This window comes from Capricornis sumatraensis, chromosome 10 (assembly GCF_032405125.1).
Source record: "Capricornis sumatraensis isolate serow.1 chromosome 10, serow.2, whole genome shotgun sequence".
Classification (NCBI taxonomy): Eukaryota; Metazoa; Chordata; class Mammalia; order Artiodactyla; family Bovidae; genus Capricornis; species Capricornis sumatraensis.
The window spans coordinates 36,062,548-36,082,277 of NC_091078.1; the positions used below are offsets into that span (position 1 = coordinate 36,062,548).

The window sequence follows — 19,730 nt, forward strand, 5'->3', positions numbered from 1 at the left end:
TACACCTCTCACACCTGTAAAGTCTCCTCCAGCACCGTGAGCTTCATTTTCACTTTCCATATCAAAACCAATCACTTAGGCTTTCTGTCTTCTTTTGGGCCAATATTCACAACGTCTGAATCAGAACTGTATTTTGCCGAACTATCATCTTTTGAGACACTAGTATACAGGTCACTCAGATAATTAGAGACAGGATTTGCATAAAATTCACCAAAAAATTCTTCATTCAAAATTTCGAGATGCATCATTTTGAAAATTTTACAGTAATACATTTGCATTTATAATATACATAGGGTTGGAACAAAAATCTAATGAAGCAAAACGTGAATGATAATGACAATCATAAGCTATAGAAGGAACCCTTGATTAATTTTAAGCTCTAACAACTTGGCACAGTGATGGCAACTCTATCACTCTCTAAAAACATGCTGTCTCTGGCCAATAATGTTTGGGTAACAAAAGACATATTAATGCATCTCTGGTCAATAACGTGTTGATAAAATAGTACTTTGAATGACAGTCTTTCACTCCTTAGGGCTCAGATATCCAGTCTCTCCTTCAGACTGCCTTGGATTTGGGGAGTATAGTTGCTAAGCCTCTGACATACTAAGAAGTGGTGAGAAGGCTGTGGAAAGCCAAGGAGAAGCATAGAGAGCAGAGGGATTTTTGTTAAGAGGCTCCTCCCAGAAAACTTCAACTTCTTCAGAAAAGGAAGAAAAATAAGGCACTGGACTCTAGCCTAGAGTCCACTGCCCACTCTCCACATGTTTCTCTGCTACCAATGCGGAAGAATTTGAGTCTGACTTTACAGAACCCTCCAAGTGTTTCCAATGCCAGGAATAGTCAGCGGGGGCATCGAATTGCTGTTCTGAAGCTGAAAATGGCAAAAGGAGAGGAGACTGACCCTCAGATCTGGAAAATGGTGCCCACTGCCACTCTATCTTCAGGGGCTCATGGGTCAGGCTGCAGTTCTCCACCAAGCACCCCCTTCCAGTCTTACTTTTATTTTTTATTTTTTCCTATTCCTGGCTCACCAGTGACTATCCAGAGATGAATAAGAAAGAGACAAGATAAAATACAAGTTGGTCATGAAAACCAGTGTTTTCCTTGCCACCCACACTGCTTATGTTGACCAAAAACCATCACTCTACTTTTCTGTGGGTTTCTATGGTGGATCAGACGGTAGAGAATCTTCCTGCAATGCATGAGACCCGGGTTCGATCCCTGGGTCGGGAAGATCCCCTGGAGAAGGGAATGACAACCCACTCCAGTATTCTTGCCTGGAGAACCGGATGGACAGAGGGCTACAGTCCATGGGGTCGCAAAGAGTCAGACATGACTGAGCGAGTCTCACACACACATGTACGTTTCTGTGGGCTTCACAGATCAGTGATTCTCCCACTAGTTCCTCTGGGTGGAATAATCCATGGAGCAAAGCGTCCATGAGCTCCCTCACACTACCAGGTTTTGCATTTTCTGCCCCACTCCCATAAGGACATTTATATGAAGCTGGTTGACCAGAAATGCGACTGAGTTGGGGGAGTGATTTAAGCATTCTTCACAATAAAGTTGTCTTCCCTACCACCCCCTCCCCTAATCACCATCCAGCACGACACAGGGGTGAAGAGCTGAGTTACCATTCTCTCTTTTCCTTGGCTAAAATAAAAGCTTCTATATTTGGTTCATAGCAAGTCAAGTCAAGGCTCAAATACTAGTGAGGTAGCTGTTTCATTAGGAAAAAAGTTAATCACTATCTCCAGGATTCAAGATGCAATGTTTTTGGGTTTGTTTGGTTTTTTCTTGGTAAAATTAAACTGAAAAACAAATTTTCCTCAAAAGATAATGAATGGGAAAGAAAGTCTCAATTAAACAAAGGAACTTTTCATATCAGAATAAGATGGAAGAATCTATCAAAAATCAGAAAAAATTCCAACTGTAGGCTTTGTGATTAGAATTAGGAGATGTTTTCTGCAAAAGAATCCACCTACAATACAGGAGATTCCAGTTCAATTCCTGGGTCGGGAAGATCTGCTGGTGAAGGGATAGGCTACCCACTCTAGTATTCTTGAGCTTCCCTTGCAGCTCAGCTGGTAATCCTCCTGCAATGCAGGAGACTGTGCTTGATCCCTGGGTTGGGAAGATCTTGTGGAGAAGGAAAAGGCTACCCACTCCAGTATTCTGGCCTGGAGAATTCCATGGACTGTATAGTCCATAGGATCGGGAAGAGTCGGACACAACAGAGTGACTTTCACACTCATTTTCTGCAAATACAAAGTGGTTTACTTACCAGGTCCTTCGTAGAATTTCTGACTCGGAAGAAGTAGACTACTAAAGTGGTAGGTAAGAGTTCCCACACAAAGAGGACCACTCCAAACACTATGTATCCGGCATCTCCCAGCTGATTCTTCAAATCTGCCTGTTGAGAAGAGAGGGAGAAAATGGAGAGTCACCAGACTGAGGGCAGAGTAAGTTTGATTCAGTTCTAATATGGCAGAGACTAAATGTAATACAGTGTAATTTCTTCCCCCTAAAACATGCATGTTAAAATGAGATACTATTAATACTACTGTGCCAGGCCTTGGTGGTGGGGCGGGGGTGGGGGGGAGTTATTTAAACCATATAGGATGGATAATTTTAAAAACATTTTATTGACGTAGTTTTTGACTGTGCTGGGTCTTCATTAACGCACAGGGTTTCCTCTAGGCACGGAGAGTGGGGGCACTCTCCCGCTGTGGCGCTCGGGTTTCTCACTGTGGCGGTTTCTCTTGTAGAGCGCAGGCTCTGGGGCTTGCAGGCTCAGTAGTTGTGGCACACCCACTTAGTTGCTCCTTGGCACGGTGGGTCTTCTGGGACCAGGGATTGAATCCATGTCCCCGGCATCAGCAGGCAGATTCTTAACCACTGGACCACCAGGGAAGTCCCAGGATAGACAATTATCTTCTTCAAAATATTCAAAGACAGTAACTGCCAGTCTCTGATGCTTCATTCCTTCACCCTCCAGGAATGAATCTTCCTTACATCCAAATAAAGTCTCTAAGCTGACTTTTCTTCGACAACTGAATAATGATAATGTTCGGCTGCCTTCTCCCAATTCTTCTTTAAAATCACTTTTTGGCTGCACTATGTGTCATGCGGGATCCTAGTTCCCCAGCCAGGAATCAAACCCGCGCCCCCTGCATTAGAAACACGGAATTCTAACTACTAGACCACCAGGGAAGTCCCTCTCCTAATTCTTTTTTTTTTTTTTTAATATTTATTTATTTATTTGGCTGCACCAGTTCTTAGTTGCAGCATGTGAGATCTATCTAGTTCCCTCACCAGGATGCTGGCCTCCTGGAAGCAGATGGGGTGCAGCAGCGCTCTCCTTTCTGTAGGCCAGAGAGAGGGTGGGTGAGGCTATTTCTGGGCAAGTCTATCAGAAAGGCCGGCATTTCAAAGGAAGACAGAAACGTCATCAAACTATAAAGGGCCAATCCCCTAAATGGAATCCTCTCACCTTCTCTACCACATTGTGTTTAAAGTATTTGGATGCATGCTAAGTCGCTTCAGTCTTGTCCGACTCTTTGTGGCCTCATGGACTTGTACCCTACCAGGCTCCTCTGTCCATGGGATTTTCCAGGCAAGAATACTGGAGTGGGTTTGCCATGCCCTTCTCCAGGGGATCTTCCTGGCCCAGAGATGGGACCCAGGTCTCCGGCATTGGCAGGCGGGTTCTTTACCACTAGCGCTGCCTGGGAAGCCTTAAAGTACAGTATCCAAAACCAGTCTCGCTCCTCTTCAGAAAGATGACTCAAACTCTGCACTGAAACTCCACCCACACGTCTCAAAAGTGCGCTGTGTGTGCTTCTACCGTTCTGCACAAATAACCTGCAACTTGGGGCCATCTGCTTGCTCCTAGATTATTTTGGCTGCAACACATAGATCTAGGCATCTATAAACAAACAGCCACCCAAAATAACAGAATTGTGTTGTCTGTGATAAAAATTTGCGATATTTTAAATTCATTGTACTTATAAGCTCATACTTGAAAGAAGCATTGAAATAAGTATTTTGTTAAAACCAAATCCTTATTGTTTAATGGGGGGGAGAGTCTCAGTTTGGGAAGATGAAGACATTCTGGAGATGGATGGTGGTGATGGTTGCATGACACTGTGAATGTACTTTAATGCCACTGAACTGTGCACTTAGAAATGATTAAAGTAGTCAACTGTACCTACATGTTACCACGATAAAAATCCTCTGGGTATTATGAATAAGTCTCTATCACCGTTGAACGTTTAGATTTTTATGTATTTGATTTCTCACAACAGGGAAATTCTTCACCAGCGCCCTGCCCACCTTCCTCCCACCCTACATTTGTGCTGTTGGTTTGATTGGTGGTGATTATGACTATTGTGGTTTGAATCCAGTCTAACGCCTTGCACGAGCTTCTTACGGATTTCATCTTGCCCTCAGTTTTTGTTGTTGTTTTTTGGTAGAGTCTATCTATTTGAGCTGCACCGTGTGGGATTTTAGTTCCCTGATCAGGGATGGAAGTCCCCTGCCCTGGGAGGGTGAAGGCTTAACCACTGACCCACCAGGGAAGTCCCTGCCATCAGTTTTAACTTAGCACGGTTGTTTTCTTCTTTCCTCCAGAGTGTTAATTCAAGGTTTGAGCACTGTTTGGATTTTAGAGGTGGATTTGTCTATAGTTGGATATTCAGTGTTTAGCCAGGAGAATCTCAGGAGCATTTGCAACTCAAGCCCGTAAACTCCTACTATAGACACTTATATTTCTCTGCTGCCATGGCATCTCTGTGTGGCTCTTTTCTTCAGCGGACATAAACTTCTGCATGGAAGGATGGGTCTGTTCACTTTTGTGTGTCTGGCACTTTGTCCAGGGCGGGAGACAAAGAAATGATACTTTTCAAATTAGGGAATGCTGATTCATTCTCATTCTTTTTTTCCTTCTCTTTGTTTGGCCATACCATGCAGCATGTGGAATCTTAATTCCCCAACCAGGGACTGAACGCATGTCCCCTGCAGTGGAAGCGCAGAGTCTTAACCACCAGACAGCCCAGGAATTCCCCTCTCAGTCGTTTACATTTTGAGGTTTTGCGAACATGGATGCCATATTATATTTCATTACCTTTGTTCATTTGTTTACGAATTTCTAGAATACATTATAAAAAAGAAAGAGTTTCCTACTGAGATGTAAAGTGGGCTCTTTCTAACCCCCTAATATCCTTGGTCACTTTTGTCTACATTTCTTTCGCTTACTGCGCCATTAAAAAAACACTTCATCATTTTACGTGTTTTCTAACCTGAATACCATTCATTTTTATCTTTGAAAATTTCACCCTTTAATAAAATCATATTACATTTATATAAAAACACTTAAAAATTTTAAGTACCGCTTGACAAAAGCCCCAGAAAGTAGCAAGGAGAGGTGTGTCTGTTTTCTAATTTTCTCAGAAGACGTGTGAGCTGGAACAAGGCAGGTACTGTGATTCCATCTGACAGGTGAGGATGTAGACACCACCCAGTTAAGTGACTCCCAAGGTCACCCAGCTCTTCAGCAGCAAAAGCAAGGACCTGACAGCTCTCTGCCACACGGCCTGCTGCCAAAGCAAGGATCCAGTGCCCACTGACCTGGTCTGACACATTGTACCAGTCGTAATCAAAGGAATGGACATTCTTGCTCTGAGAGAACGACAAGATGAACAGGTTGTAGCAGGCCCGAGAGGTGTAGAGCAGGATGACGGTCACGCCAATGGCGGTCACCTGACACACGGAGGAGCCCTGTAAAAGTAGGAACTGTGAGCGGGGCCCCGATCCAGGCCCAAGACCACAGTCCCCTCCCCAGCATGGCCTCTGTTCAGAACTGCTAAACCCTCCCAGCTTCTCTTCCACTCTCAGACTCTCAACCCCACTGCAAGCCTCCCCTCACTCCACACCCACCCTAAAACTTCCAATTCTCTTCAGAGAGATGCTTCAAAACCTGAAAACATGAACTATTTGCCTAAGACCTCGGCTTGGAAGAGCAAGACAGTCAGATGACTTACTTGATTAAATCTCTAAGTGCCGCTGCTCAGCTCCAAGGATGCTCTGAGCTTATGAGCCCAGGACCTGCCCCCTGGCTTGGAAACAACAAAACCAGCTCAGAGGGATGCCAGCCTGGGGACAGTGGAGCTGTGGACAGTGGCTCTGGGTGGGGAGCATGTCTTCAAGACCCACCTGTTCTAGGCTGGGAAGGCGGGGGTCCCAATGTGATTCAGAGCTTGGGACTGTGTGAAAATTGGTCATCTGTGCCCCCACTAATGAAGCTATCAATGTCCAAAGTTAGCTAAATGACCTCTAACTGAAAACAGCTGTCATAGTGGTCATTTAGTCTCTAAGTTGTGTCCCACTCTTTTGCAACCCCGTGGACTGTAGTCCACCAGGCTCCTTTGTCCGTGGGATTTCTCAGGCACGAATACTGGAGTGGGTTGCTGTTTCCTTCTCCAGAGGATCTTCCTGACCCAGGGATCAAACCTGTGTCTCCCACACCGGCATGTGGATTCTTTACCACTGAGCCACCAGGAAAGCCCTGGTGTTAAAAACAGTTAACCAAAAAACTGAAATTCATTTTTGAAGTCACTAACTAAATCTAAGCTATTATTTTATTTTGCCAATGGTAGTCTATCAGATTGTTTGCACAGAGGTGATCTAAATCTGACAATCTGACAGTCTAAATCCCTCCTATGAAAACCACAATTCTGTTTTGTTTTGGCTGCACTACAAGGCATGTGGCATCTTAGCTCCCTGACCAGGAACTGAACTTGAGCCGTCTGCACTGGAAGCATGGAGTCTTACCCACTGGACCACCAGGGATGTCCCCATAATTCTGTTTTCAAAAAGCCTTGAATAGACCTTATACAGGAGACAGTGTAAATAATAAAGCTAAGGCAAAGTCAAGTATAAAATTTGTCAACATTTATCAATGAAAAAAGGACCCAGCCACACTAACTTTTCAGATTTTGCAAGAGCTCAGGCAATCACAGGATACCTTAATGTAGAAGGCTTTGTAATTTTGAAGTTGGAGGTACAGATTTTAATCTACTGATAGCTGCTAAAGACCAGGTATCTTAAGAAGCAGAGTGCTCAGGTCTTCAGACCAGCAACATTACAGCCACATGGGTTCCCTGGCAAGGATTAGGGTGCCACAGAATTTCAGAAGCAGAGGAGCTATGAAATCACTCAACTACCTTACATGTGAGAAAACCAAGGCTCAGTGGGCAATGTGCTGGTGGGCCAGGGTCCTGTGGCCAGTGGGAGCCCAGAGCATCTACTATGACCTCCGCACATCACCAGGCTCCTTAATGAGGGGGAACTGGGGACCAGGCTGGTGAGGGACACTTCAGAACCACTGTGCCAAGGAGCACATCTGCCCCTCTCTGTAACTCTGGGGGAAGGGAAGGAGAAAACAGGGACTCCAGGGCTGGGGGCGCAGCAGTGAAACCAGAGAATGTGCAGGGGCTGCCCTCTCGGGGTGTGGCCAGGCCACTCTAGGGGACTATTCTATCGTCTCTGCACATGCCCTGCCCGACCACTGCCTGCTTCTCCTACACGCATTCACACGACTCACCTTCCTGTGGACTTGCCCCCAGGCCCAGCTGGTGACTCTTCTTATCAAAGTGGTGGTGAGTGTCATGCCCCTCTGCTGGTTTCCCTGGTAACTAACAAGCCCATGCGTGCTCAGTCGCTTCAGTTCTGTCTGACTCTTTGTGACCCCATGGACTGTAGCCCACCAGGCTCCTCTGTCCATAGGATACTCCAGACAAGAATACTAGAGTGGGTTGCCATGCCCTCCTCCAGGCGATCTTCCCAATCCAGGGATCAAACCAGCATCCCAAGCATCTCCTGTATTGCAGACAGATTCTTTACCACTGAGCCACTGATCACACCTGACATCAGTTCCCTCTGCAACTGGTCGTCTTCCTTCCCGACCCCCGACACTGGAACGAAGGCCGCTACCATGTCCTGCTGCCGTCCACTGCACATGTGGAATGTTGCTCCATGACCGTGCTTCAGACGTGTAAGATCCCCGATCCATTAAGCCATCGCTGACTCCAGGCTCTTTCTTCAGTACTGAAACTGGGCATGCCCTGGCCTTGTAGGACTACGGGGTACAGCCCAACACACGGTCTGACTCCATCTCTGAACTGTCACCTTGAGAGGCCTGCTGTCCCGAACCCAAGGAGCAGCTCCCCCTGTTAAGGGGGACCCTCATAGGGGCACAGTCAAGGCAGGGGCGCACCTGGATCTGAGTGTCTCTGCACTACGACCCGGTGGTAAAGAGGACAGACCCCAGAGCCCGGAGCCAGGCTGCTGCGGCCACACCATGGCTCTGCATCTCCCGGCTTGTGTAACACGGGCTGAGCCTCTGATGTCTGGTGCCTCCATTTCCCTAGGTAGGTGACACCTACTCCCCCTGAATTTTGAAGGTTACAGTCCTACCTACATGCAGAGTGCTTATAAAAGGGCTAGGAACAAAAGGAATACGAGCTGTGTGTTTCTAACAACATTAGAGCCACAGTCAATGCCACAGGTCCTCTAAACTCTCACTTAAACCTCTGTTTCCAGAAACCAGAGATTTACCTCTCTGCACACCCCAGTAAACCTCGAGCCACCCGGAGTCAATTCTTCTCACAAAGTTCAATGAACTACACGGCTCTGTGTCTTGGCAACACCACCACAGCTAATCATTTGCAAGAGGTCAGGTGGGAGAGGCATTGGTTGATTTCTGTTTTCTGTTGCAAACCAGGGAATTCTTTTTGGTGGAGGTGAGCCTCACTGCACAGTATATGGGATCTTAGTTCCCCAACACGGGATAAAAACCTGTGCCCCCTGCATTAGGAGTGCCCAATCATAACCACTGGACTACCGGGGAAATCCCAGAAAGCTTAATGGCAGGATCTCAACCACGTGTCCGCCTTACCTTAGACTCCAAGTAAATGTTGGCCAAGGACATCTTGGAGATTTTGTAGAGGCAGATGGACAGGGAGACAGCACAGAGCACAAAGAGCGTGTCGTTGACGGCCACGCGCACGGACACGATCACTTTCCTCTCCCAGGTGCCCGTCTTGACCAGCACCGCACAGGTTAGGTTCACCAACAGGAAAACGAGGCTGATGAAGAGCGAGGCCAGGTAGAGGGGCAACCTGGGAAGGAAGAGAGAGAGGCTGAAGGCAGCCTTCCCCACAAGCTTCCTGTACATTCTGGATCAATCCCCAAGGAAACTGTGGCTTTTTGAGGGTTGTTCATTTGTTTGCTTGTTGGTTAAATGCTAGAAGCAGAACATGCCAAAGTTAACACTTAAGAGCTCGGAGTTTGGGGTTGGTAAATGCAAACTATTATATTTAGAATGGACAAACAAGGTCCCACTGCACAGCACAGGGGACTCTACTGAATATCATATGATAAATCATAATGGAAAAGAACATAAAAAAAGAATGTATACATGTGTATAACTGAGCCACTCGGCTGTAGCCTGGAGACTGGCGCACACTGTAAACCAACATTTATACTGTGATGAAAAAAGGGTTCGGACTTTGGAGGGTCCCCAGATTTAAATCAACTATGAACAGTGCCCTCGGGGAGGTCCTTTACCTGAGCCCTGCTTCCCCGTTCCCCGGAGGCTACGAGGATCAGAGGGGCTGTGTGGACGTGGGCTGATGCACGCGCTGCTCACAAGGATGGTAGAGCAGAGCCGGGCTCCGAGGCAGGGCTGGGATTCGGGAAAAGCACCAGCCATTCTGCACACTGAGAGCCTGGGCAAGGTGGCCCTGGGTGAGCCCTAGTGTCACCAGAAAACAGCCTAAATAACACCGACCTTGCAGGCTCTTCCTGAGGATTAGGTGAGACAATGTTTTAAAAGGGTTTTACCCCTCAAAGGCCATCAAGTCTGGACAGCACCCCTTTGCATGGGAACCCTCACTAGTAGTACAGCTATCCCCAAGCTTTTGGGCAACAGGGACCAATTTTGTGGAAGACAATTTTTCCATGGACCGGGGTCGGGGATGGTTTCAGGATGATTCAAGCGCATTTTATTTATTGTGCACTTTATTTCTATTACTATTACATCAGTTCCACCTCAGATCATCAGGCATTATTAGATCCTGGAGGCTGGGAACCCCTGCACTAGCCTTGGGGCAATGGTGGTGGCCATTTTTAACTTGCAGTTTCTCAGAGCTGCATGCTGCCTATGTGACCTGTGCAGGGTCTAGAGAGACACTTCTTACATTTACCAACATGGAGATCAGTTCAAGTTTCTCTCTAGAACTGTCCATATTGTGTTTACTTCAGGTAAGTATCACTCAAGCAGCAAATATTGGTTTGGCTCAAGAATAGACCATTCAGGTACTGATGAACCTATTTGCAGGGCAGGAATACAGACGCAGACATAAAGAACAGATCTGTGGACACAGCCGGGGATGGGAGAGGGTGGGAGGAATTGAGAGAATAGCATTAAAATGTATATATTAACATATGTAAAACAGATAGCTAGTGGGAAGTTGCTACATAGCACAGAGAGCACAACCCAGTTCTCTGTGATAACCTAGAGGTGCGGGATGGGATGGGGAGATGGGAGGGAGGTTCAAGAGGGAAGGGACATATGTATACTTATGGCTGATTCACATGTTGTATGGCAGAAACGAATACAACATTGTAAAGCAATCATCATTTAAAAATTAAAAAAAATTTTTTAAAGTCATATCCTACACTATTTTTTTAAACTTAACAAAAAAGACCATTTAAGTTGAATATGTTTGCATCTGCCCAAAGGGCTGCTGAGGCAAGGGGAGAGAATGGACATAGGGCATTAGCACAACATGTAACTCATGGTAAATTAGCCACAAAACCTTAAATTATGAAGGTTTTCATTAGCTCTCTATACGTTCCCAAAGTGATGGAGGGAATCAGGGGCTTAGAGAGAGACAGAGGCAGGACCAACTGGGAGTTACCAGAAATCTGCAATCTGCTTCCTCAAAAGCCCTATTTCTTATTGTTCTATTATTATCTGCTGTGCTTTTGTGAAGAACACAGTTTGGAAACATCTGGGACCTCTGGAATCAGCCCTACTGTTCTTGACCCCTTGCGGGTGTGTAGGCACACATTCTATCCATGTGACAACAATGAAGCTCCGGAAAAAAGCATAATATGGACGTTCAGCTTTTCCAAAGGACTCCTCCTGGGTGTTGTTTCAAATACTATGCTCTGTCCTGTCCGACTCTTTGTGACCCCGTGGACTGTAGCTTGCCAGGCTCCTCTGACCATGGGATTCATCAGGCAAGAATACTGGAATGGGTTGCCATGCCCTCCTGCAGGGGATCTTCTGGACCCAGGAATTGAACCTGTGTCTCCTATGAGGCGCCTCCTGCACTGGCAGGTGGGTTCTTTACCACTAGCGCCACCTGGGAAGCCCAAAAGTCTTTATTGAATTTGTTACAATATTGCCTCTGTATTATGTTTGGTTTTTTGATCACAAGGCTTGTGGGATCTCAGCTCCCTGACCAGGGATCGAACCCGCACCGCCTGAATCGGAAGGTCAAGTCTTAACCACTAAGGTGGATATAAATTCTTACTCCTCTTTCTTCACTGTGAAAACTCTATTGGACAGTGAGAGGGCACTGGGAACAGAGGAAGCAAAAGACAAGCAGGCCCCGCTTACCACCGCTTACCCCGCTTACGGTGCAGCCCCCACCCTGCTGGAGTGTGGCCCCAGCCACCCACTCAGCTTCTGCTCCCCCTCCTGGCCTCAACTGCTCTGCTTGCATCTGCTGGGTGTGGCCCAGACAGCAAGGGTCACAGATGCGACACCAGGCAAGTCCTCGGCTACTCAGGGCTGCTGTGCCCCCACATTTGTAACACAGAGCTGACCCCTCCTCTCCAGCCTCCAAGAGCTGCCGTGAGAACTCAAGGGACCCTGTGCTTCTCCTCCGATGTCACCCAGGGAAGAGTGAGGCCTCATCCTCACCCTCAAGAGCAACTTCTAGAAAAAGGTGTCTCTTCCTGCCTTATCACCTCCTCTGCAGGTACCCCCTGCTGGCCCCGCCTCCTCCCACTGTCTTCTCCCTGACCTCGAAGGTGTGACCCCCGCTCCATCCTTCCCCCATCTGAGCCTGTCTCTGGAGGCCCTTGGTCCCTCTTCCTCCTCTTCGTCTACCAGAGTGACGGTGTCCATGTCTCTCGGCACTGCATCCTCTTCTTCGGGAAATACATTCCTTCCTCCAGCCTCTGTCATAGCTCTTGTTCAGCCAAGTTCCAGAGCTCTTGCCTCAAACCACTGCCTCTGCCCAAATCAACTCACACTCCAAACAGCCTCTTTTGAGGCCCACACCCAAGCTCAATTCTTAATGTTCCCCCTCCTACCCCTCCCCAAGTTTTCCTAATACAATCATAACTCGGTATCTGCAAGGGACACCTTTCAGGCCCCCACAGCCAACACTGAAACCCAAAGATACTCAAGTCCCTGACAGAAAGCGCTGCAGTGCATGTCATCTAAGGCATATCGGGCCCCCCACCCTCTGTATCCACAGGTGTGGAATCCTTGGATTCCACAACGGAGTGCTGACTGTAAAGCATTGTTACTTTAAACTGACCTTCTTAGAATCAACAGTCTGGCAGAAACGTGAACTGAACTTCTCAAAAAGCAGTGAAGGGACAGACAAAGAGGACAGATTTGTGGTTGCTCAGAGGAAGGGAAGGATTGGGAGTCTGGGATTAGCAGACCCAACCTAGTATATACAGGATGGATAAACACCAAGGTCCTACCGCACAGCACAGGGAATTCTACTCAATATCTCGTGATAAAGCATAGAAAAGGACATGAAAAAGAAGCCATTCTGCTGTACAGCAGAAATTAACACAACATTATCAATCAACTATACTTCGATAAGTTTTTCTCTAAGTAGTGAAGGGAGAAAGCAAGATCAGATGAAAAAAACATAGCACACAAGTCTCATCACTTGTATCCTGGCCTGAGTACACTGTCACCTAACTTCCTGAACTTCAGCTTCCTGGGATGCAAAGGAGGATCAGAATATACACTTTCAGAACTTCAAATGAACAGTCTTTGTGAATTTAAGATGGTACCTGTTTAAATGGTGGCTCAGGCAGTAAAGAATCTGCCTGTAATGCAGGAGACCTGGGTTCGATCCCTGGGTTGGGAAGATCCCCTAGAGAAGGGAATGGCGACCCACTCCAGTATTCTTGCCTGGAGAATTCCATGGACAGGGGAGCCTGGTGGGCTGCAGTCTATGGAGTTGCAGAGTCAGACACGACTGAGTGACTAACGCTTTCCCTTTCAACGTGTTTAAATAAAATATAATAGGAATATAGTTTTACATATTTGTAAAGTAATAAAATAATTAAAATTTCACTTTGACTCCAGAAGGTAAGAGGCCAAAGTCTCCTTCCCAGAAATGTGTGCCTGGACAGTCGAGCTCTCCCGGGCAGGGAACTGACACACCTTGACTCATGTGGCGACTGTCTCATGGCTTCTTGACACCTTGTCTCCCTTCCCATTCTGGCTGAGGCTGACCATTCAAGCCACAGGGGAAGTCAACAGGTCTCTTTGAAAACCTGGGGCAAGTAACAGATCCTGCCCACAGGAAAAATATGCAAGTCCACCTCCTGCAATAAATTCAGCCTATGATTTCAGGCCTCCTCTGGTCCAGATTATGAGCCTCTCTTACTCAGCCCTGCCCAGATCTCAGCTGCACCTGCACCCGGGGTGGGGAGGGGAGGGGGCCGCCTGGCCGCACAGACATCTTCAGGGAGCCCCTCTTCCTTCTGCTGAGGCCCAGTCCATCCCAAGTGCCTCCAAAAGGATTAAACGCCATGTGCACGGCTTACTTCCCTTTCTGCTCTCTGGTAGGAAACACACCAGACTCTCATTTCTTTTTTCATTTTTGGCAGTTCCACGTGGCATGTTGGATCTTAGTCCCCCAACAGGGATTGAACCCGAGTCCCTTGCATCGGAAGCACCAAGCCTTAATCACCGGACCACCGGGGAAGTCCCTACTAGACTTTTGTTTCTAATCAAGGCCAATATGCTGCAAGGCCTGGTAAGTGGTGACCCAGTGAGCAGTGAACTTGACCCCTGACAAGCAGGCAGGTCACAGAGGAGTGATGTGTGAAAACCCTGGCTAGAAAAACGGTTACCTGCAGCCACAAAGAGAATTGCCTTAGGGGGTACTTACCGGTATTTGAGTAATTCTGGAGAATATTTTGACTTGGCTTTAAAAATCACCTGAAATGACAAAACAAAAACAAAAGCAAAAAAATACAGCAAGTTGGGGCCACAATATACTTGTACTGACGAACTAATGTCATTGCTTGGAACTTCTCTTTCCCTTCATGCCCAGGTCACTGTCTCTGTCTCTAAAACTGAAATGTCTACTTTGTAATAAAGTTCGTGAACCTAAACATTTTCTAGGTTGTGCCTAAATTTTTTTAAAAATTGTAATTAATTTATTTTTATTGAAGGACAATTGCTCTACAATACTGTGTTGGTCTCTGCCAAACATCACCAACAGTTGCCCATGGGTGTACTTATGTCCCCTCAACTTGAAACTACCCCCCGCTGCCCTCCCCATCCCACCCCTCTAGGTTGTTACAGAGCCCAGGTTTGAGTTTCCTGAGTCATACAGCACTTTGTCGCTCACATTGTGATGCATGTGGGATCCTAGTTCCCCTACCAGGGGAATCTGTGCCCTCTGCAGTGGAAGCATGGAGTCTTAACCACTGGATCACCAGACAAGTCCTCAGTCAGTCCAGTCGCTCAGTCGTGTCCAACTCTGTGACCCCATGGACTGCGGCACACCAGGCTTCCCTGTCCATCACCAACTCCTGGAGCTTGCTCAAACTCACGTCCATCGAGTCAGTGATGCTATCCAGCCATCTCATCCTCTGTCATCCCCTTCTCCTCCTGCCTTCAATCTTTCCCAGCACCAGGGTCTTTTCCAATGAGTCAGCTCTTCGCATCAGGTGGCCCAAGTATTGGAGTTTCAGCTTCAGCATCAGTCCCTCCAAAGAATATTCAGGGCTGATTTCCTTTAGGATTGAGTGGTTTGATCTCCTTGCTGTCCAAGGGACTCTCAAGAGTCTTTTCCAACACCGCAGTTCAAAAGCATCAATTCTTTGGCACTCAGCTTTCTTTATAGTCCAACTCTCACATCCATACATGACTACTGGAAAAACCACAGCTTTGACTAGACAGACCTTTGTCAGCAAGTAATGTGTCTGCTTTTTAATATGCTTCCAAGCAGCAAGCATCTTTTAATTTTGTGACTGTCATCACCATCTGCAGTAATTTTGGAGCCCAAGAAAATAAAGTCTGTCACTGTTTCCATTGTTTCCCCATCTATTTGCCATGAAGTGATGGGACCGAATGCCAAGGTCTTAGTTTTTTTAATCTTGCACTGTTAAGAAAGTTCTAGGCCCCACAACAGATTTCCCAACCTGGGGATCTGGCAAAGGGACTAAGATCCCCCAGGGAAGTCCTTAAGCTGTGCCTAAATTTTCATTTTCATTTAATTTAAATTTTAAAAACAAAAGTATTTAAAAATGGTTAAACGGCTTAAAAAAAAAAAGTATTATTGGTCTACCACTACCTAGTACCATCTCTTATTTTAAGATTTGCATTTGAGCTTATACTTCCCCCAGAGATAAACAACTCACTCTCACACTTTATCAGGATTTTCATTGGTACCAAAAGAATGTGGTTTGAATATATGTGTCCATCAACTCAGGCCTTAAACTTGGCAGCCCACTGGACTATAGGAGTGTCAAACTCAATCGTTATCTATGGATGAAACATTGCTTGTGGGAATTTCTCCAGATTTTCACAGCCTGCACAATTGTTGATGTGCTCCACCCAGGGGGCAGAAGCTGGCCTGGGAGAGCCTGTGCCAGGCGAGGAAGTGAAGGGAAGACAGAACGCAGGTGTCAGCCCAGGCTCCAGCCCCACCAGACACATGGCTCTTCCCACAGTGTGTGTGAGGGAGCCTGAGGGGGTCACCAGTCGGGGTCCGGCTGGGGGTGAGGAGGGGCAGCAGGACACCTGCTCATACATTTGCTCTCCTGACCCCTGGTGTTTGGGGGGATGGGGGCAGAACAGAGAGAAGGAAAGGAGGGGCATGGGAAAGCGAGGGTATTTGTTCAGAGATGCTCGTGCTGTGGACCGAGGGTACCAGATGGCCTGCCTCCAGGCATCCCCTCTCCAAAGAGCTCCTAACACAGGCCCTGGTCCCCACCTTGCCTCATGCTGGCCCTGAGGGCTGCCGTGACCCTCTGGGAACTCACTGGCCCCGCCCTCCTGGCCCCGCCCCACCTCACTAATCTGCTGGCACTATGTGCCCTCCCCTATCCTCAGTCGTGGGGCCCCTGGTACTTCCCTAGAGATTTGCTCAGTGCCTCCACTTCCAAGCACCTGTCTAAAGGGGAGAAATCATGCCTGAGTGGTAAGAAGCGAAGGACAAGGGGAGTGAGGGCATGGTCCTGGCAATAGGGGAGGAGGGGACAGGCAACTCTAGGGTGCAGTGGTGGGGGGGGGGGGGTGGTCACAGGGCTTTGATACTGTCATCCTGTCTGAGGAGCAAGCAGTGAGAATCAGTTTGCTAGAGGGGTATGTGAACGTAATCTAGGGGAAGCCTTCAGTGGATCCAAATGCCTGATGGTGTGTCTGGGGGTGCAGCCAGATGTCACAAGGGGCAGCAAGCCTCCAGGTGACTCTAGGGGCCAATTCCCATAACCCATGTGCAACAGAAGCAGCCAATTCCCTTGGAATCTTTTTAGAGACACTCTTCTGAGGACCATCAGTAGTAATTCTCCAACTTACATGTGTATAGGAGCTGCCCAGGAAACTTGCTAAAGACGCACATCCCAGGGCCCCACCTTCAGAGATGCCAAGCCAGTGGGCCTGGACTGGGGCCCAGTGCCCACCTCAAGTAATTCAGATCTGCCTAGCCCAAGGACTGTGTGTGCACGTTCATTCGCTCAATCGTGTTCTACTCTTTGTGACCCCATGGACTATAGCCTACCAGGTTCCTCTGACCATGGAATTTTCAAGGTAAGAATACTGGAGTGGGTTGCCATTTCCTTCTCCAGAGGATCTTCCCGACCCAGGGATGGAAACTGAGTCTCCTGCCGCATCGGCAGGTAGATTCTTTACCACAGTGCCGCCTGGAAAGCCCAGCCCAAGGACTACCTCTTAGGAAATATTAAAGAGATTAAATTGCCTGATCTAATATTCTTCTCTCTGGAAGAAGCACAAGCTGGAATCAAGATTGCCGGGAGAAATATCAATAACCTCAGATATGCAGATGACACCACTCTTATGGCAGAAAGTGAAGAGGAACTAAAAAGCCTCTTGATGAAAGTGAAAGAGGAGAGTGAAAAAGTTGGCTTAAAGCTCAACATTCAGAAAACGAAGATCATGGCATCTGGTCCCATCACTTCATGGCAAATAGATGGGGAAACAGTGGAAACAGTGTCAGACTTTATTTTGGGGGGCTCCAAAAAAATCACTGCAGATGGTGACTGCAGCCATGAAATTAAAAGACACTTGCTTCTTGGAAGGAAAGTTATGACCAACCTAGATAGCATATTCAAAAGCAGAGATATTACTTTGCCAACAAAGGTCCATCTAGTCAAGGCTATGGTTTTTCCAGTAGTCATGTATGGATGTGAGAGTTGGACTGTGAAGAAAGTTGAGTGCCGAACAATTGATGCTTTTGAACTGTGGTGCTAGAGAAGACTCTTGAGAGTCCCTTGGACTGCAAGGAGATCCAACCAGTCCATTCTAAAGATCAGTCCTAGGTGTTCTTTGGAAGAAATGATGCTGAAGCTGAAACTCCAGTACTTTGGTCACCTCATGCGAAGAGTTGCCTCATTGGAAAAGACCCTGATGCTGGGAGGGATTGGGGGCAGGAGGAGAAGGGGATGACAGAGGATGAGATGGCTGGATGGCATCACCGACTCAGTGGACGTGAGTTTGAGTGAACTCCGGGAGATGGTGATGGACAGGGAGGCCTGGCGTGCTGCGATTCATGCGGTCGCAAAGAATCGGACACGACTGAGTGACTGAACTGAACTGAACTGAATATTCTTTTCTTAAAGGTAGCCAAATATCAAAATGGTTTTTTGTGTTTTTTAATTGGTGAACCACCTATGGTTTATTGCTTAGAATGCCCTCTCCCCATCTGGCCAGCAGAAATCCTATGCATCTTTATTTTTTTGCTGCACAATATGTGGGATCTTAGCTCCCCAACCAAAGATCGAACTGAGCCCCCTGCAGTGGAAGCACAGAGTCTTAACCACTGGCCCACCAAGGAAGTCCTTCACCCAATATTCTTAAACAGCTTTGCGATCATTCATTTCAAACACTGAAATAGGTGATCACAGTGGTTAGGTGACAGCAAGAGTGCAGGTAGGGGTGCCAAGCACAGAGATCAGGAGACGCTCCGAGTCCATGGGCAGGACCCCCTCCCCAAGTCTCAAACTTACACTAACGCGCCGCCAATCGAGAACTCTCATCGGCAGAATCCACATCTGGGGAAGAAGGGACTGCAGATATTCCCATAGACTTTCCAATAAGCAAATCCACACCTCACTTTTTGAAACACATTTCAGATTGTCACAGGAGAGCATTGCAGACTTACAGAAGAATCATTCTGTTTCTGACATGAGTTTTGTCTCTGTCCTAGATTGTTTTGGGAAGGAGGTAGGAAGTAGGAGTTCACATCGTAAATAAAGTGCCCGGTGATAACACAAAGAGATGACGTGAGTACACCGCCCTTACGTCAAACAGGCCCCTAGCTCAGCTTTCTCTGACAAGCTCCCATGGGACTTTAGGCAACTCACATCACCTCTGGTATTTCTCTTCAGTCCATAAAGAGAAATGTTATAAAAACAACCTCTCTTAGGAATAAGGCATAGATTAGTGACTCCAAAGTTCTGTTACAAAATAAAATCCTGACCCATGCAACATATAACAATGTTCTCAGAAAAACGCTACTAGTACTTGTACGTAGTACATAGTACTTGAGGAATTTGCTTTTAAATAATCAAGAGAATTCTTCACAGATATCAGAGTGAGGAGATGAAACTATAGCATTTTTAAACCTCTTTAAAAATTGAAGTATATCTAATTTACAAATTTCCTGTTAGTTTCAGGTGTACAGCAAAGTGATTCAGTTACACACACACTCATGTCACTGTCTAGGTTTGTCATAGCTTTTCTTCCAAGGAGCAAGCATCTTTTAATTTCATGGCTGCAGTCACCATACATACACACACACACACACACACATATAGAGTCTTTTCCAGATTCTTTTCCATTACAGGTATCACAAGATTGTGAACATAGTTCCCTGTGCTATACAGTAGGTCTTTACTGTTTACCTATTTTATACATAGCAGTTGTATCTGTTAATCCCTGTTAACGCCTAATTTATCCCCATCTCTTCAGTAACCATAAATTTGCTTTCTATGCCTATGAGTCTATTCTGTCTTATAAATAAGTGAAATTGTCTTTTTTTTTTTAGATTCCACATATAAGTGATGTCATATGATATTGATTGAAAGTACAATATCAAGGAAATACACAAATAATATTTTAACACTTTGTGGGGCCTTACTCGGTGGCAGGTAACTCAGCTGACTCTCATACCAGGGCCATCACTGGGCTCCTGAGAACCACCCAC

The 19,730-nt window shown here is 46.7% G+C and overlaps 1 protein-coding gene across 1 annotated transcript in view; it reads right to left on the reverse strand.

The window, feature by feature from the left end:
- GPR137B (G protein-coupled receptor 137B) overlaps positions 1-19,730 on the reverse strand; it is a 57,423-nt gene that overhangs the window by 14,374 nt on the left and 23,319 nt on the right. The window contains exons 2-5 of the mRNA XM_068982371.1: positions 14,226-14,275; positions 8,960-9,182; positions 5,632-5,781; positions 2,288-2,416 (exon numbers count right to left, since the gene is read on the reverse strand). Of these exons, the coding sequence (XP_068838472.1) occupies positions 2,288-2,416; positions 5,632-5,781; positions 8,960-9,182; positions 14,226-14,275 (552 nt within the window). The remainder of the gene's footprint in view (positions 1-2,287; positions 2,417-5,631; positions 5,782-8,959; positions 9,183-14,225; positions 14,276-19,730) is intronic.